The sequence below is a fragment of the Capricornis sumatraensis genome, chromosome 9, assembly GCF_032405125.1.
Source record: "Capricornis sumatraensis isolate serow.1 chromosome 9, serow.2, whole genome shotgun sequence".
Classification (NCBI taxonomy): domain Eukaryota; kingdom Metazoa; phylum Chordata; class Mammalia; order Artiodactyla; family Bovidae; genus Capricornis; species Capricornis sumatraensis.
The window spans coordinates 86,253,247-86,272,417 of record NC_091077.1 but is presented as its reverse complement, the minus strand read 5'-3'; the positions used below and the strand labels follow the sequence as shown (position 1 = coordinate 86,272,417).

The 19,171-nt window shown below is 40.5% G+C and overlaps 1 protein-coding gene across 1 annotated transcript in view; it reads right to left on the bottom strand.

The window, feature by feature from the left end:
* The window catches only part of RASA1 (RAS p21 protein activator 1), a 101,728-nt gene extending 86,053 nt beyond the window's left edge, over positions 1-15,675 (bottom strand). The window contains exon 1 of the mRNA XM_068980935.1: positions 15,022-15,675. Within this exon, the coding sequence (XP_068837036.1) occupies positions 15,022-15,551 (530 nt within the window). The 5' untranslated portion in view covers positions 15,552-15,675. The remainder of the gene's footprint in view (positions 1-15,021) is intronic.
* Between the last annotated feature and the right edge of the window lie 3,496 nt (positions 15,676-19,171).

The window sequence follows — 19,171 nt, the reverse complement described above, 5'->3', positions numbered from 1 at the left end:
TTCAGTTCAGTTCGGTCGCTCAGTCATGTCCGACTCCCTGTGATCCCATGAATCACAGTACGCCAGGCCTCCCTACCCATTACCAACTCCCGGAGTTCACTCAGATTCAGTCCATCGAGTCAGTGATGCCATCCAGCCATCTCATCCTCTGTCATCCCCTTCTCCTCCTGACCCCAATCCCTCCCAGCATCAAAGTCTTTTCCAATGAGTCAGCTCTTCACATGAGGTGGCCAAAGTACTGGAGCTTCAGCTTTAGCATCATTCCTTCCAAAGAAATCCCAGGGCGGATCTCCTCTAGAATGGACTGGTTGGATGTCCTTGCAGTCCAAGGGACTCTCAAGAGTCTTCTCCAACACCACAGTTCAAAAGCATCAATTCTTCAGCGCTCAGCTTTCTTCACAGTCCAACTCTCACATCCATACATGACCACTGGAAAAACCAAAGCCTTGACTAGATGGACCTTCATTGGCAAAGTAATGTCTCTGCTTTTGAATATGCTGTCTAGGTTGGTCATAACTTTCCTTCCAAGGAGTAAGCGTCTTTTAATTTCATGGCTGTAATCACCATCTGCAGTGATTTTGGAACCCCCAAAAAATAAAGTCTGACACTGTTTCCACTGTTTCCCCATCTAATTCCCACGAAGTGATGGGACCAGATGCCATGATCTTCGTTTTCTGAATGTTGAGCTTTGAGCCAATTTTTTCACTCTCTTTTACTTTTATCAAGAGGCTTTTTACTTCCTCTTCACTTTCTGCCATAAGGGTGGTGTCATCTGCATATCTGAGGTTATTGATATTTCTCCCGGAAATCTTGATTCCAGCTTGTGCTTCTTCCAGCCCCGCGTTTCTCATGATGTACTCTTAGAAGTTAAATGAGGATGACAATATACAGCCTTGACGTACTCCTTTTCCTATCTGGAACCAGTCTGTTGTTCCATGTCTAGTTCTAAATGTTGCTTCCTGACCTGCATACAGATTTCTCAACAGGCAGGTCAGATGGTCTGGTATTCCCATCTCTTTCAGAATTTTCCATAGTTTATTGTGATCCACACAGTCAAAGGCTTTGGCATAGTCAATAAAGCAGAAATAGATGTTTTTCTGGAACTCTCTTGCTTTTTCCATGATCCAGCGGATGTTGGCAATTTGATCTCTGGTTCCTCTGCCTTTTCTAAAACCAGCTTGAACATCAGGGAGTTCACGGTTAACGTACTGCTGAAGCCTGGCTTGGAGAATTTTGAGCATTACCTTCCTAGCATGTGAGATGAGTGCAATTGTGTGGTAGTTTGAGCATTCTGTGGCATTGCCTTTCTTTGGAACTGGAATGAAAACTGACCTTTTCTAGTCCTGTGGCCACTGTTGAGTTTTCCAAATTTGCTGGCATATTGAGTGCAGCACTTTCACAGCATCATCTTTCAGGATTTGAAACAGCTCAACTGGAATTCCATCACCTCCACTAGCTTTGTTCATTGTGATGCTTTCTAAGGCCCACCTGACTTCACATTTTACACACACACACAAGTTCTGTCACAATGTACAATAAATTTCTTAATTTTTACTTAAATGAAATTCGGAAATTTTCAAAGCCATTAAAGGAGTTATTAGTTAGCAGAGAAACAGACATGGGACATGGAAAAATTAATGATTACTCCAACAGGATGAAAGAAAAAATGAGGGTTTGAAGCCACAGGAGATTAAAAAAAGTGTTAGATTCTAAAGCAATTTAGAAAAGAGAAAAGAACCATCACAGGAGATGATTACACTGAAGTGGAGAAAGAAGAAAAAGGCAAATTAACTGAAATCTTTTTTTTTTTTTTAAGTTTTAAAAAGTAGAAAAAGACAGCATTCTATAATTCCACACATCTACAAAAGAATGCTCAGCCTCCTTACCATTGCATTTACAACATATGTCTGCTAGCTTTTATATTCAATTTTTCTTCCACTGTACTCAGTCCCTGTGCCCTAAGCAAATAATACCATTTCCATGAGAGATAACACTAATTTAATAAAATGTACTATTTCTCCTCAGGACTCTAAGACTTTGTATGATTTCTGACTCTACAATGTTAAATGTTATATTATCAAATTACATAGAATAGGTCCCCAAAAAACAGTAGCAAAATGAAATGATTAAATATTATAAATACTATTCACTTTTTTCAAAAAAGGGTTCATGATGAAAATATTCTGAGGATAATATTCATGTATTCCAGTACTAACTAAAGGATACAGTCCCCTGTAAATGTTCTTTATTCCTGAATTCCATGAATAGTTAATTTATGTAATGACTAAAAAAGCAAACATAAAGCACACCATTAAGGAATATTTAATTGCAGGCAATGACAAATGCAGAGAATTCCACAGGATTCCAAAGAACTAAAGAAGATTTAAATTTAATTTCTCTTACCATCACCTTACCATTGCTGTGAAAAAGTAAGTAAAAATACATACAGTAACAATTGCACTATAGATACCTGGATTAGTTTTCTTACGTAGAAACTAAAAGGCAGTGAATTATTCCTAAACTCTCATACAATCACTCTTTAACATAGTAATTAGGAATTTCCCCTAAATCCATGCTTAGGCAGTTACCCTAAAGCTCAGTGTTATGGGTAAACAACCGAGCTCACTGCATATATGTGATGGTGACCTTACTGTCACTCAAGTGAGATAATGTGTGGAATAATTTCTACACAATTTGCTCCTCAATAAATGAGTAAGGAAACTAACAATGATTTACTTTAAAAAACAAAACCAAAAACCAACCACCTCTTTTTCAAAGAAGATAAAACTTTACAAAAAGAAAAAAAAAAAGCCTATTATTGCTTTGCATTTAAATATAAAGAGGTATTTATTTAAACATCCCCAAGTGAGTGCCTAAAACAGAGGTATCAAAACTCCTTTCTCTAAGATAATCTTCCAAAATACATAAATATACACATGTATGCACCTAGACATATTCAAATATCTACAGATGTATAAGCTGAACTACTTAAACACTATTCACCATGTCTTTTAGAGGGCTGTTAGTTGATTGACTATCCCTCCCAAAATAAGTTCAATTTTCAGTTGAAACAATTTTTCTGAAGTAGTAAGGAAAAGCAAAAAACAGGATAAAACAGATGGGACTACAGTGGTTAAAAGCATAGACCTAGGGATTACAAGCTTGCATCTGAGTCATTTGGAAGTTCTGTGACCTGAGAAAGTTACCTAAAACTCTCCTTACCTCAATTTCCTCACATGTGAAAGTGTCAGCTACAGTTATATCTGGGAGAATGAAAATATACACAGGAATATCTCACTGTATTGTTCGTTACTTTGTTGTCCTTTGTAGATAGTTGTGCTTTTGTACATAATGAAGGTTTGTGGTAACCCTCCAAGAAGCAAATCTGTCAGCACCATCTTTCCAACAGCAGTTGCTCAATTTATGTCTCTGTATCACGTTTGGCAATTCTCGCAATATTTCAACTTTTTCATTATTATTTTATTTGTTATGGTGAAACTTGCTCAGTGATCCTTGATGTTACTACTTTCCCTCACTGAAGGTTCAGTTAACATTTCTTTTTAGCAACAAAATATTTAACCAAAAATATCTTTAATTTAAAAAGTATGTACTTTTTTCAGACATAATGCTATTGTACACTTAACAGACATGACAGTACACTGCAACTATAATTTTAACATGAATATATTGAAATTAATAGAATGTTAAAATTCACACGATTTGCTTTATTGCTGTATTCACTTTGTTGTGGTGGTCTGGAATGGAACTCAGAGTATCATATCTCCAAGCTATACCTGTACTTATTCCCTTTCACATATATGTTACATATTTATATGAAAATTTAATAGGAACTACCTTTGGCAATAAAAATAAAGTGAAATTTTTCTTTGTATTTTCCAATAGTCCCCATTTTCTACAGTAAGTATATATTAATCATACTAAGGGGACAAGGGCTTTCCTGGTGGATCAGACAGTAAAGAACCTGTCTGCAATACAGGAGACCCATGTTCAATCCTCGGGTCGGGAAGATCCCCTGGAGAAGGAAATGGCAACCCACTCCAGTATTCTTGCCTGGAGAATCCCATGGACAGAGGAATCTGGCAGACTATTGTCCATGGGTTGCAAAGATTGCACATAATTGAGTGACTAATAGCAACAACAAAAAGGGGGACAAAGTGATTTTAAGAAACTACATGGAAAACACAATGTCCAAAATACAATAAAAAATCACCCATCACAGTAAAAACAACAAAAATCACTACTTGAATGAAAAGCAATCAACAGAGCCAATACTGATATGAATTAGATGTTAGAATTATCCGACAAAGATTGTAAAGCAGCTATCATAAAATTTCTCCATCAATTACAAATTCTCTTAGACAAAATTCAAGCCAAGAAATAGAAATGATTTTAAAAACTGAACCAAATGGCAATTACAGAATTGAAAACTACAATAAGAAAGAAAACTAAAAACTCTTTAGATGCACTCAACAGTGGGAATTACAGGACAGATCAACAGAATTTACCCAATCTGAACGACAGAAAAAAAGATAAAAAGAAATATCATTGAAAACAACGTTTCATAGATGGATGGGACAATAATGAAAAGACCTACATCCATTCATTAGCGTCCTATGAAGAGAAGGGAAAGAGTAGAGAGAAGAATATTCAACAATGGCTGAAAACTTCCAAATCTGGAGAAAGGTGTAAATCTATGTATTAAACTGAGCAAACCACAGACAGGTAAACCCACAGATATTACAACTTGACACACGTATCTGAAAACAAAGGAAATCTTGAAAGCAACTACATAGAAAGGATGTAGGGCACACAAACTCAAATGATCGTTTTCTCATCTGAAACCACATAGGGCAAAGAAAGTAACAAAAAAATTTTCAAGCACTGAAAAAAGAACTCTCAACCATTAATTTTGTATCTGACAAAATTATCTTTCAGGAATTAAGGGAAAACAAAGACATAGCAGGCAAACGAAAAACTAAAAGAATCTGTCATTTGCAGACATTCTTCAAGAGTGGCTAAAAAAGTTCTTCAACTGATAAAACAAGACTCTTGGCACGTGAAGAAGAAAGGACAATGGGAAAAGCAAAAATATGGGTAAATAGACTCAACAGACTACTATTCTTCTCAAGAGTTAAAACCTAATCATAATAAATGGGTGAAATAAAAACTATATAGGCATAAAATATATAGGCATAAAACTATATAGGCATAAAATACTGGAGTTCATAAAAAACTAGAAATCAAAGTTAAAAACCTGTTTATTAAAAGATATTATCAACAAAGTAAAAAAGCAAACTCTCAGAACAAAAGAAAATATCTGCAAACCAGTTATCCAAAGAGGGACTGATAATCAGAATATATAAAGAATTCCCAAAACTCAACCGAAAAAACCTGATTAAAAAATGGGCAAAGGACTTGGATATTTCTCCAAAGAAAATATACAAATGGACAGAAAGCACACGAAAAGATGCTCCATATCACTATTCAGTAGAAAAATGCAAATCAAAACACAATGAGAAACCATTCACACCAATCAGAATAGCTATTATCCAAAAAGAAAAATAAAAAACAGAAAATAGAAGTGATGGCAAGAATATGGCTCAATTAGAACCCTCAGGCATGGCTACCATTAAAAACGGCCTAGCTACTACTGAAAGTGAAAGTTGCTCAGTCATGTCCAACTCTTTGTGACTCCATGAACTATACAGTCCATGGAATTCTCCAGAATACTGGAGTGGGTAGCCATTCCCTTTCTCCAGGGGAGCTCCCCAACCCAGGAATTGAACTGGGGTCTCCGGCATCGCAGGCGGATTCTTTACCAACTGAGCTATCAGGGATGGTATAATGCCTCAAAACACAACATATAAAAAGATACAGAATATGCAAGGCCAAAAAGGTTAAGAGGGAAAGCCACAGCATTAAATGCTTACTTTGGGAAACAGGAAAAGTCTCAAATCAGTAATCTTAAATTCCTCAAGAAACTTAAAAAAAAAAAAAACCCCAAAGCACATATTGCCAAAATAAAATAAACATAACTTATATAACCATTTTAAAGTGAATTCATAATTTTAAATCTCCAAAAGAAATAATAAATCCCAGGCTGAAATGTTTTCACTGAAAATTCTACCAAATATTAATACCAATACATCAAAAACTCTTCCAAAGAGCAGAAGAGGGAACATGTCCTTACCCCATTCTATGAGGCTGCTGCTGCTGCTAAGTCACTTCAGTCGTGTCCGACTCTGTGCGACCCCATAGACGGCAGCCCACCAGGCTCCCCCGTCCCCCGGATTCCCCAGGCAAGAACACTGGAGTGGGTTGCCATTTCCCTCTCCAATGCATGAAAGTGAAAAGTGAAAGTGAAGTCGCTCAGTCATGTCCGACCCTTAGCGACCCCATGGACTGCAGCCTACCAGGCTTCTCCATCCATGGGATTTTCCAGGCAAGAGTACTGGAGTCGGGTGCCATTGCCTTCTCCTTCTATGAGGCTAGTATTACTCAAATAATGAAGCAAGACAAAGATATCACAAGAAAACTAGAGAAGAATTTCTCTCATTAAGACAAAAATTCTCAACATACCAACAACCTGAGCTCAGCAATGCTTAGCATACACCATACTATAATGAGATTTATTCCAGGCATGCAAGGCTGGTTCAATATTTAAAAAAAAAATCAGTATAATCCACCACATCAACATGCTAAAGAAAAAAATCATATGATCACATAAATTGACTCAAAAAAGAATTTGAAAATATCTAACACCCTCTCATGGTTAAAAACTCAGAGTAAACTAGGAAGAGAGGCAATCTCAGTTCAGTTCAGTCGCTCAGTCGTGTCCGACTCTTTGCGACCCCATGAATCGCAGCACACCAGGCTTCCCTGTCCATCACCAACTCCCGGAGTTGACCCAGATTCAGTCCATCGAGTCAGTGATGCCATCCAGCCATCTCATCCTCTGTCGTCCCCTTTTCCTCCTGCCCCCAATCCTTCCCAGCATCAGAGTCTTTTCCAATGAGTCAACTCTTCACATGAGGTGGCCAAAGTACTGGAGTTTCAGCTTTAGCATCATTCCTTCCAAAGAAATCCCAGCGCTGATCTCCTTCAGAATGGATCTACCTCAACTTAATTATGAGTATCTATACACTCTTCTCAAAAAAGCCTACTATATTTAACATCATATTTGATGGCAAAAAAACATTTAAATGCTTTCCACCTAAGACAAAGGGACAAAGCAAGGATGTCTGCTCTTACCACTCTCATTCAACAGTACAGAATTTCCACTCACTGTATATGACAAGAAATAACATAAAAATCAGGAAAAAAAAAAAAAACTCCCTATCTGCAGTTGACATGATTTTCTATCCTATGGAATCTGTAAAAAGTCTCTTAGAACTAAAAGATAAGTTTAGCTAGGTCAAAGGTGCAAGACCAACATACATAAATCAATCTACATTTCTATATGCTAGCAATAAACATGTAGAAACTTAACACAGTAATATTAACAGAATTGCTTCAAAGAAAACAAAAAAATTTAGTACAAATTAAACAGGTATAATATAGGACTGCATGCATACTAAGTTGCTTCAGTCATGTTCTACTATGTACAAACCTATGGACTGTAGCCTGCCAAGCTTCTCTGTCCATGGGACTCTCCAGGCAAGACTACTGGAGTGGGATGTCAAGCCCTCCTCCAGGGGATCTTCCTGAACCAGGGATCAAACCCAGGTCTCTTACATCTCCTGCACTGACAGGTGGGTTCTTTACCACTAGTTACACCTGAGAAGCCTATTAATACAGGACTGATATACTATTAATTACAAAACGCTGATTAAAGAAAAAAGAACTATATAAATGCAGACATACCATGTCAATACAGTAAAGACGTCAACTCTTCCAAAACTGATCTAAAGGTTTAATGCAATTTCTATGAAATTTTCAACAAAGTTTTTGTAGACATGAACAAGCCTGTTGTAAAATTTTTATGTGAAGACACAAGTCTTAGAATAGCTAAAACCAAACTGAAAGGTAAGAGGAATCACTTTACCCAATATTAAGGCCAATCATCAAAAAAGTAGGAGAGTTCCAGAAAAACATCTACTTCTGCTTTATTGACTATGCCAAAGCCTTTGACTGTGTGGATCACAACAAACTACGGAAAAGTTCTTAAAGAGATGGGAATACCAGACCACCTTATCTGCCTCTGGAGAAATCTGTATGCAGGTCAAGAAGCAACAGTTAGAACAGAACATGGAACAATGGACTGGTTCCAAATTGGGAAAGGAGTAGGCCAAGGCTGTATATTGTCACCCTGCTTATTTAACTTATATGCAGAGTACATCATGAGAAATGCTGGGCTGGAAGAAGCACAAGCTGAAATCAAGACTGCCAGGAGAAATATCAATAACCTCAGATATGCAGATGACACCACCCTTATGGCAGAAAGTGAAGAGGATCTAAAGAACCTCTTGATGAAAGTGAAAGACTGAAAACGCTGGCTTAAAACTCAACATTCAAAAAATTAAGATTATGGCATCCGGTCCCATCACTTCATGGCAAAGAGATGGGGAAACAATGGAAACTGTAACAGAATTTATTTTCTTGGGCTCCAAAATCACTGCAGATAGTGACTGCAGCCATGAAATTAAAAGATGCTTGCTCCTAATCTTCAGAAAGAAGAACGGAACTAGAGGAATCAAGCTGCCTGACTTCAGACTATACTACAAAGCCACAGTCATCAAGACAGTATGGTACTGGCACAAAGACAGAAATATAGATCAATGGAACAAAATTAAAAGCCCAGAGGTAAATCCATGCACCTATGGACACCTTATCTTTGACAAAGGAGGCAAGAATATACAATGGAGAAAAGACAATCTCTTTAAAAACTGGTGTTGGGAAAACTGGTCAACCACTTATAAAAGAATGAAACTAGAACACTTTCTAATGCTGTACACAAAAATAAACTCAAAATGGATTAAAGATCTAAAGTAAGACCAGAAACTATAAAACTCCTAGTGGAAAACATAAGCAGAACACTCTCTGACATAAATCACAGCAGGATCCTCTATGACCCACCTCCTAGAGTAATGGAAATAAAAAGCAAAAATAAACAGTTGGGACCTAATTAAACTTAAAAGCTTTTGCACAACAAAGGAAAACTATAAGCAAGGTGAAAAGACAGCCTTCAGAATGGGAGACAACAATAGCAAATGAAGCAACTGACAAAGAATTAATCTCAAAAATATATGAGCAGCTCATGCAGCTCAACACTAGAAAAATAAATGAGCCTATCAAAAAATGGGCCAAAGAACTAAACAGACATTTCTCCAAAGACGACACACAGATGGCTTACAAACACATGAAAAGATTCTCAACATCACTCATTATCAAAGAAATGCAAATCAAAACCACAATGAGGTACCATCTCACACCAGTCAGAATGGCTGCTATCAGAAAGTCTACAAACAAAAAATGCTGGAAAGGGTGTGGAGAAAAGGGAACCCTCTTACACTGTTGGGAATGCAAACTAGTACAGCCACTACGGAGAACAGTGTGGAGATTCCTTAAAAAACTGGAAATAGAACTGCCTTATGACCCAGCAATCCCACTGCTGGACATACACACTGAGGAAACCAGAATTGAAAGATACATGTGTACCCCAATGTTCACTACAGCACTGTGTACAACAGCTAGGACATGGAAGCAACCTAGATGTCCATCAAAGATGAATGGATAAGAAAGCTGTGGTACATATACACAATGGAATATTACTCAGCTATCAAAAAGAATGCATTTGAATCAATTCTAATGAGATGGATGAAACTGGAGCCTATTATACAGAGTGGAGTAAGTCAGAAAGACAAACACCAATACAGTATATTAACACATACATATATATATATGGAATTTACAAAGAAGGTAACAATGACCCTATATGTGAGACAGCAAAAGAGACACAGATGTAAAGAACAGACTTTTGGACTCTGTGGGAGAAGGCAAGGGTGAGATGGTTTGAGAGAATAGCATTGGAACATGTATATTACCATATGGGAAATAGATAACCAATCCAAGTTCAATGCATGAAACAGGGCACTCAAAGCCAGTGTACTGGGACAACCCTGAGTGATGGGATGGGGACGGATGTCGGAGGGGGGTTCAGGATGGGGGACACATGTACACCCATGGCTGATTCATGTCAATGTATGGCAAAAACCACTACAATATTGTAAAGCAATTAGCCTCCAATTAAAATAAACAAATTAAAAAAAAAGGTTGCTCCTTGGAAGAAAAGCTATGACAAAACGAAACAGCATTATTAAAAAGCAGAAACATAACTTTGCCCACAAAGGTCTGTCTAGCCAAGGCTATGGTTTTCCCAGTAGTCACGTACAGATGTGAGATATGGACCATAAAGGAAGCTGAGCGCCAAAAAACCGATGCTTTTGATCCATGTTGTTGAAGAAGATTCTTGAAAGTCCTTTGGACTGCAAGGAGATCCAACCAGTCCATCCTAAAGGAAATCAGTTCTGAATATTCACTGGAAGGACTGATGCTGAAGCTGAAACTCCAACACTCTGGCCACCTGATTCGAAGAACTGACTCACTGAAAAAGACCCTGATGCTGGGAAAGACTGAAGGTAGGAGGAGAAAGGGACGACAGAGGATGAGATGATTGGATGGCATCACCAACTCAGACATGAGTTTCAGCAAGCTCTGGGAGCTGGTGATGGAGAGGGAAGTCTCGTATACTGCAGTCCATGAGGTTGGTCGCAAAGAGGCGGACATGACTGAGTGACTGAACTGAAGACACACACTTTACTCAAGGTCAAAATATTATCTTCATTAATTTGTAATTATTTTTTACCTGACAGAATCATTAGGCAAAGGTTATAGGAATCAGTTACCTCTTGTTCAGAATAAACTAAGCAGCACTGAAAACACACCTGCTATTTTTCCTCTAAAACCTTACTGATTCTAATTATACATCTTATTATTTTAACCCCCATGACCATGTGCTCATACTTTACTCATGATATTTATCTTCAGCTATTGAAGTTACTTAATTTTCTGAAAGTGAAAGTTGCTCAATAGTGTCTGACCCTTTGTGACCCCATGGCATATACAGTCCAGGGAATTCTCCAGGCCAGAATACTGGAATGGGTAGCCTTTCCCTTCTCCAGTGGCTCTTCCCAACCCAGGATCCAACCAGGGTCTCCTGCATTGCAGGCAAATTCTTTACCAACTGAGCTAAGAGGGAAGCCCATTTAACTTTCTCCTAGATCGAAAACTCTCTTGGAAGAGAGACTCATGAAGAAAAGGAGTATCTTACTCATTGCTCTCTCTTAAATTAAGCCCCTACTACACTGCTCTCCTACTCAGACAAATATCTGGTCATGTTCAGGTTCTGTGGTCACTATGTCCACACCTAATCTCTGCAATTCTCACTCCCGCTTTTATTAAGAAATTATGACTCATCCAGAGTTATAACGCAATCAATGACAAAGTTAATGAACACTACATGTCTTAGTACTAACATTTAACAATGATTTGACTTAAGAATGATTTATATTTTTATACAAACAGTATGATGATTTTTAAGGAAACGAAAAGTATTATTTACATTCCTTATTTCTTTTATCTTCCACCTTCAGGCTTGAGAAAACTTGCATCTTAGGTCCAGGGTAAGATCTAGTTAGCCAGACACCACACAAATAATATCAAAGGTGAAGCAGGCCTGGTGGAGACCACAGTTAACTGTAGAGCTCAGAACTTAAGGTGGGCAATCATTACTCAGCTATAGAAAACTATTCTCAAGCACTAACAGCAACCAGGTAAAGCCAAGTCTCAAGTGATGCTAGAAATCAAGACTTCTTAAACATGAAGTTTTGCTGTTTTTAAAAGTGGCAACTAATCCACTCAATGCTCCAAATACACTAGGAGCAAGCAATGTGTATCTCTCAACTGGATTCAGCCCAAGAAGCTCCTGCTACTGCAGGCTCACAGTTTAAAATATCTATACATAACAGAAGGTGGACTAGAGGAGCTATACTACTTTACTGTCACCCCTCACCTCTGAGGAAGAAAGTAAGAGGAGGACCACGTCAAAAAGCTCCATTATAGTAAACGAAGTATGAGTGAAAAACTCCTTTAACTTTTTGAAAAACTCCTTTAACTTTTCTCTCTTGGAAAAAAAAAAAATTATTAGCTGTTTTAGATACAGGACATTCTCTACATAAAAAGATGTATGCAGAAAATATTTTTCTTTTAAAAATTTTTTTCTAAATTTTGCAAAAAAGAAAAAAGTATTTAAATAAATGTAATAGTTACAATTATACAAACTTAAACTTCTGGCCTTAACCAAATGAATGAAAAAGCTCAGTGATAAACATGAGGCTAATGATTCACCATGCACACAGAGAAACAAGATACAAAATAATAGTGTTATTATATTTGCACTAGTGTATCTACATATTGATCTACATACTTGATTCTTTTGTGACCAACAGCACCGAACAACCTGGACACACTGTTGAAACTCTGTGACTCGGGAGCCCTAGTCTATCTAACAAACCACTGCGAACTCGAACCTCCTTAATACCATGTAATCAATAACTAAAGTGACCAGTCACTGGTAATCATATATTAATTTAGCCAAAAAAAATTCTTCAATACTTTAATGAAAGGTTTGACATTATTTGACATTAACTAAGTCTCTAAGGCTTTTCCCTTTATTTAAAATTAGGAATTTAGAGAAAACATTAGAATTCCATCTCTAAACCTGCTTCACCTGCTGAAAGCCTTTATAAAGTTAAAATAAAAATTTTGATATAACTAATCATGGTAGACAGGCCCGTGGAATTCAAAACATTCTCTCAAATAGCTATTAGCATAGGAGTTCCTATACAATTGACAAGCAATTTAATGATAAAATTATGTACTATTTGAGCCAATTTACTGAACACTTACTATGTATCAGTTACTGTGCTGAATACATTCAGGGATTTCTCATTAACCTTAAAAAGTATCATATGAGGGAGATAGCATTATTACCCCATTTTACAGATGGGGAACCTGACCTTTGCAAGATCACACAGCTAGTAAGTAGCAGAGTCAGGATTCCAACCCAAATCTTGTCTAACTTCAGATTTTGCACCTTAACCCCTACACTGCATTGCCTCCAGTAAGTCTGGGTTGATATTTAAGATAAAGAAGAGAGGGAAATTTGTACTTCTCGTTGGCAACTTTTAAAAACTATAGTGAAATAGAGGATACTTTTTAGAACATGAACAATTCTCATATACAGAGTTACACAAATAATTTTTTATTCTCAAACACAAATGATGAAAATCTTACAATGGATTTCTCACAAGAATAATTTTTCTTAGGTTCTCATTTATATTCATTAAAAATTTAATTGGAACACTGTGTTTTCTGTTCACTTCTACGGTGAACCTAAAACTGCTCTAACAAATAAATTCTATTTTTAAAAAAACTTAGAACTGCAACACACTAAATATGCCTTATTCAATTTAGTTAAGAACTAGCATAAGACTATATTCTTTCATTATGAAAAGCTGAACTTTATCATAACCACAGGGCCCTTAATACTTAAGTAGTTTTGAAAAAAGGCTTGAAGATGTGTAAACAGAGCTGTAAATTTTTAATTTTTAATACTTTCAGAACACCTTCAGAGAAGTCTGCAATATGTAGATAAGAAATGATAAGCAGAAATTAAATTAGACAAAAAATTGAACTCATGATGAACAATATAAAAGGAATAAAACTCCCCTGTCCCATGGCTGACATAAGATTAACTTTACTTTTCCATCAAAAGATATATGTAGCCTTAAGTCAAAAATGCCCTAATTTGTTAAGTCCTTTCTAAATTTTCTGAAGAAGCTTATCCAAAAAAAGAAAAAAAAAAAAAAACACAGACACAAAAAAACACCTTCAACTGTCTAGAGTGATTGTCAACACAGGAATCAAATCTTTCTTTCTCTGATACCTCACCAAGGTTGTCAAAATTCTAAAGGACAATTAAGACAGATATGAGGGATCTATAAAACAAGTTTTGCCTACTGCCCATCAACATGTTCCTCTCAAGATCCAAACCTAAGTTCACTTATGAAGAGAACAAGGGAGAAAGTACTATATATATATGTAAGTCATTTGTCCTGTATATTCTGCAGAAGATTGTCAAAATTAATTTTCAAATAGAACACTGTATTTGCCACCAACAAAAGGTGTTGAAGGGAAGCACGATATTAATTCTAGTTCGTTTCAATACTGTACTTACAAAGTTTCAACTTACAGAAGAATTACACTAACATATTAGTAAACGGGAATTCTACTGCACATGTTAAATACTGTTGGAGTACAGGCCCTTAACCACACCAGTAATTAACAGAACTTTCCTTTCTCGCTGACCCACGTTCTCAAAAGCAATCCAAAGACTTCTGCATCGCAACGCTTTCAACAGCCAGAAGCCGGGAATTGCAGGGCAACAAAAACAAAGCAATCCGACCAAGGCATGTTTCAAACAATACTACCACGATATTCACTCAAATATTCAAAGCTTCTCACTAATCGTCTAGCTTCAACAGGGAATGCAACTAGGTTGATACAGACTACGACTGCCTCGGTAGCTGCAAGCTCAGCTGAATCCCAGGACGCCACCTCAATCTGCAAGGGACAGAACCATATCCGGTTCTCCCTGGATACACATTTTCCCATGCTTCCCATCTTGAAAACTTTACATCTTCCCAGAGGAGCAATAAATATACCAAGACGCCAGGGAGAGTGCCTGTAGGGAGGATGAGTGATCAAATTAAATCCGTACGCACGGAACCTTGAGCTTCAGAACTTTTTCTGAACGAGTCACAGCTGAAAGCACGAGTCACAGCTGAAAGCACTACGAGTCACAGCTGAAAAGAACTAGACCTGTTTTTCCTATTTCTTTCCAAGGAGTCAGCTTCCCCCAAAACGCCGGTCTTTACTTACTGGTTAGTCGGAGGAGCGGTCAGCGGGATGGCCACCTCTTCCTCCTCGTATTCTGGTCCATCCAGAGAGTCACCTTCGTCCACTGTTCCCAGGCCAGCGCCCAAAGGGGGCAACTGAGGAGGAGGCGGCGGCAGAGGAGGGAATCCGCCGCCGGCCCCGAAGGTCTCAGTGGGCAACGAAGTGGTCCCTTTGGCTTCAGCCATCTCCCCGCTGGGTCCGGCGGCGGCGGCGGCGACACCAGCTACGCCGGCGGCAGCGCCTCCGGCTGACAGTCCGGCTCCCCCCGGGGCCCCCGCCACAGACCCAGGTCCCAGGAAGCCTGACCCCAGAGCGGCTCCGCCACCCAGAGTCGCGGCCACGCCGGCCTCCGCCAGCCCAGGAAAGGGGGCGGCGGCGGCCACGGGCAGGGCCGCGGGGATCTTCACCCGACACACCGCCGGGTAGGCACCCGAGGCCGCGGCCGCGCCGCCTCCCGCTGCCCCGGCGGTGACCGGGCCGCCCTCCTCACCGCCGGCCTCGGCCGCCATCATGTTGAAGCCCGCTTTACGCGGCCCTACCCTGCCCGCCCGGGAGCCCCCAGGGGCCACCAGGCCCGGGCTCCGAGCCGCCCCACCCAGGCGCGTCCCCTCTTCAGCTCCCCGGGCGGAGGAAACAACAACAAAAGGAGAGAGCCCGCTGCCGCCGCGCCCCCTCTCCGGGCCACAGCCCAGGCTCGGGAGCTCCCCGGGTTACGGGAAGAGAAGTGGGCAAAAAACCCCAACGCCTGCACAAACGCCGCCCAAACCTTCACCTTCCACACCCACACTAGCGCGCGCGCACACACTCACACACACACATGCACAGAAGCGAAAAACTTCCTGGCTGCACTAAAGAGGAAGGGAAGCGAGGTGGGGGGGAAAGCGGCTTGAGGCGGCTGCTGCTCCCTCAGCCGCCGCCGCCGCCACCGCTTCTTCACCACCCCAGTTCCGGCCACCCCCACCGCAACCACCGCCGGTGCCGCTGCAGGGGCTGGGGCCACTGCGGCCGCCTCATCCTCCACCAGGCTGAGGCGGGAGGGGTGGGGAGAAAAAGAGGAAGGGGGGCGGGGTAGCGGGGAAATCAACCTAAAGGCTCCCAACCTGGAGCGCTAAGTGACATCGACGAGAGAAAGGAAGGCGGGGCGCGGGAGGAGGGGCGGAGGGAAGGAAGGGCGGGGAGGGAGGGGCGAGAGGGCAGCTTCTGCGCAGGCGCACTCCCCGCGCGGAGGCGGTGGGTTGGGGTGGGGGTGTGGCGTGCTGGGCCTGGAGGAGGGAAAGGAAGACTCTGGAGGCAAGGAAGCGGCGGGGACGCGCTGTGTGCGGCAGCGCTCGCTGTCCCGAGCCGAGGGGAGCGCGTGGAGGCGCGGCCAAGCTAGCAGTCCCGAGCCAGTGGGGAAGCGCGTGGCGGCGCGGCCGCCTCGCCGGTCGGTGTGGCCGGTGGCGCTCGCCCGCCTGACTGGGCTTTGTCTGAGAGGCGGGTTAGGCGGCGGAGGGGAGGAGTGGGTCCCCGGCACGCGGCTGCTCAGCGCGGTAAAAACCTGTGAGCGACGAGGAGGGGTTCTTGAAGAGGGAGGAAAAGAGAAAGAAAGATGCGGCAAAGCCAGTTCCTCGTTTCCCGACCGGTAGAGCGGACGCCGTGGCCGGCGGCGCAGAAACCCGACGGCCGGGGCCCGCGGGAGTGGCAGTTGGAGGGGTACCTGCCTGGAGGTCCGAAAGAGTCCTGTTAGTGTTTCGGTTCTCTTTTCATTATATAAATGACTATTTCAAGCTAGAAAAAATAAAATGAAATTTTTTTAAATAGATTCTAAAACTCATGCGAAGAGTTCACTCATAGGAAAAGACCCTGATGCTGGGAGGGATTGGGGGCAAGAGGAGAAGGGGACGACAGAGGATGAGATGGCTGGATGGCATCACCGGCTCGACGGACAAGAGTTTGGGTGAACTCCGGGAGTTGGTGATAGACAGGGAGGCCTGGCGTGCTGCGATTCATGGGGTCGCAAAGAGTCAGACACTACTGAGCAACTGAACTGAAGACTCAGAACGAAATGGATAACTGGGGAGACATATGGGGAGGGCTAAGAATTTTAGAAGAAACAGTAGTTGTGAGTCGGATTTCTGTGACTGTACTCGTTTTGTTGTCTTCTCCGACTCTCCCTGTATTCTTTTTTTCTTTCTTTTCCCTTTCTTTCACACCCACATACACTACCTTTGCCACTGCAAGTCTGTTGGGTATAATAAGGTGTGGAGAGGAGAGGTCCCCAGACAACGCTAATCAATGCACTTTTTTGCGCAAAACACAAAACACGGCAGGGCACACTCCACGGTACACGTGTGAATGTACAGAGCAGTTTCAACCAGCAAATGTCAAGGAGGAGCCAACGCGTCAGTTACAATTATGTATCCTCAAAAATAATAAACTGAAATTCACCCTTTACATATCCAGAGACAATGGGTTTTGTTTTTTATAGTGGAATATGTATAAAAGTGTGCTCCCCTGGTAGCTCAGCTGTAAAGAATCCGCTTGCAATGACAGAGACGGAGGTTCGATCGCTGGTTGGGGAATATCTGGAGAAGAAAACTGCAACCTATTCCAGTGTTCTTGTCTGGGAGGAGGGAAGAACACGTGGACATCACATGGACAGAAGAACCTGGCCGGGTACAGTCCATGGGGTCGCAAAAGAGTGAGACACAACTGAGCAACTCAACAACAAATGTGTAAAGGTAGGTGGAGGAATCATTTCCATTTTTTTTTTTTTTTTGAAATTCCAGTATCTGTGATTAGACCTTTTGGATTCATATATATTGCTTTTATTTTACATTCTCCTAGGAGGAATTTCACATTAAATACCATTAAATATTGATCTTTGAGATTAATATTTTCTCTACTAAGGGTAATAGTCAAACCCACAAGAAGCACATTGAGGATGGAAAGGGGCTGTGTAACAAGAGGCCAAGGAAAAAAGGAAAAGACAGTTGAAGGAGGTGGCAAGGTGCGCACAAGATGTTTTCCTTTAGAAATGTCTATTTCCATAAGCCTGGTTGCCAAATCAATGACAATGCAATTAGTGGTAGTCCTAACGACTCCTTCATTCTGGCAGTAGAGAGAGTGAAGGACTGACTAATCACAGTAATAATCTCAGACCAGCAATATCCCAGGAACTTGTTAGACATGCAAATTCTTAGACCCCCACCGCAGACCCTCTTGAATCAGAAAAATGGAGTACTCTTGTTTTAATGAATTCTCCAAATTTGCACATTTACGTTTAAGAACCAATATAATATGCTAAAAAGAAAAAGGTATGCAACACCATTGTTGGCCTCTGAACATAAGACGTTGGACTGGCAGGTAATCACCAGCTCTGGGTTAACACACAGCATATTTATTCTGCCTGAGATTCCAGGTCAGACTCACTAACTTGCAGAATTACATCCATCCCCTTTTCTGGAAATTCTTTAGCATCTAAAGGTCAATATTTAATGCAGTCCAACACCAATTACATACCGATATATACTATTTTGTAGTTCCTACACTGCAGACACAACTTGTAGTCTCACCTACTGCCTAACCTAATGCTAGGCATCTTTGTCAATTGCTTTGAACTGGTCTCCATTCTTTTTAAAAATACTAAATTAGATCAGCTCATATCGTTAGACATCAGTTGCTCAACCAGTGGGAGAGGTCTACTCTGTCTGTATATATCAACCTAATACCACTGTCTTACATTATATTCAGCCTTAGAGAACTGTTGTCCTTTCCATCTAAAGAGATTACCACACATTGCTGATGAGATATTTTCAGATTTTTTACACATTCTGTTTATTGGATGGGTCTAGGCCTTGATCCTTATTATTCTTTGTGTACTCCCTTTAATCAGTCTTCTGTCTTCAGTGACTTATTTTTTTCCAAAAAAGGCTAAATGTTTTGCCTTCTTTATTTTTTTTCTATTGCCTTTTTTCTTTTTCTATTCACCTTGACCTCTCCATCTTTCATTTATAGTCTCTACAGTCTAATTTTTTTCTGCTAATTTCTCCCTCAATTTCTACCTCTGTGTTTCCCTTTCCTTTTCTTCCAAGTCCCTGAATTTCCTGACATAGATAATGTACTCCTTGAAGTTTCATAAATCAAAAACTGA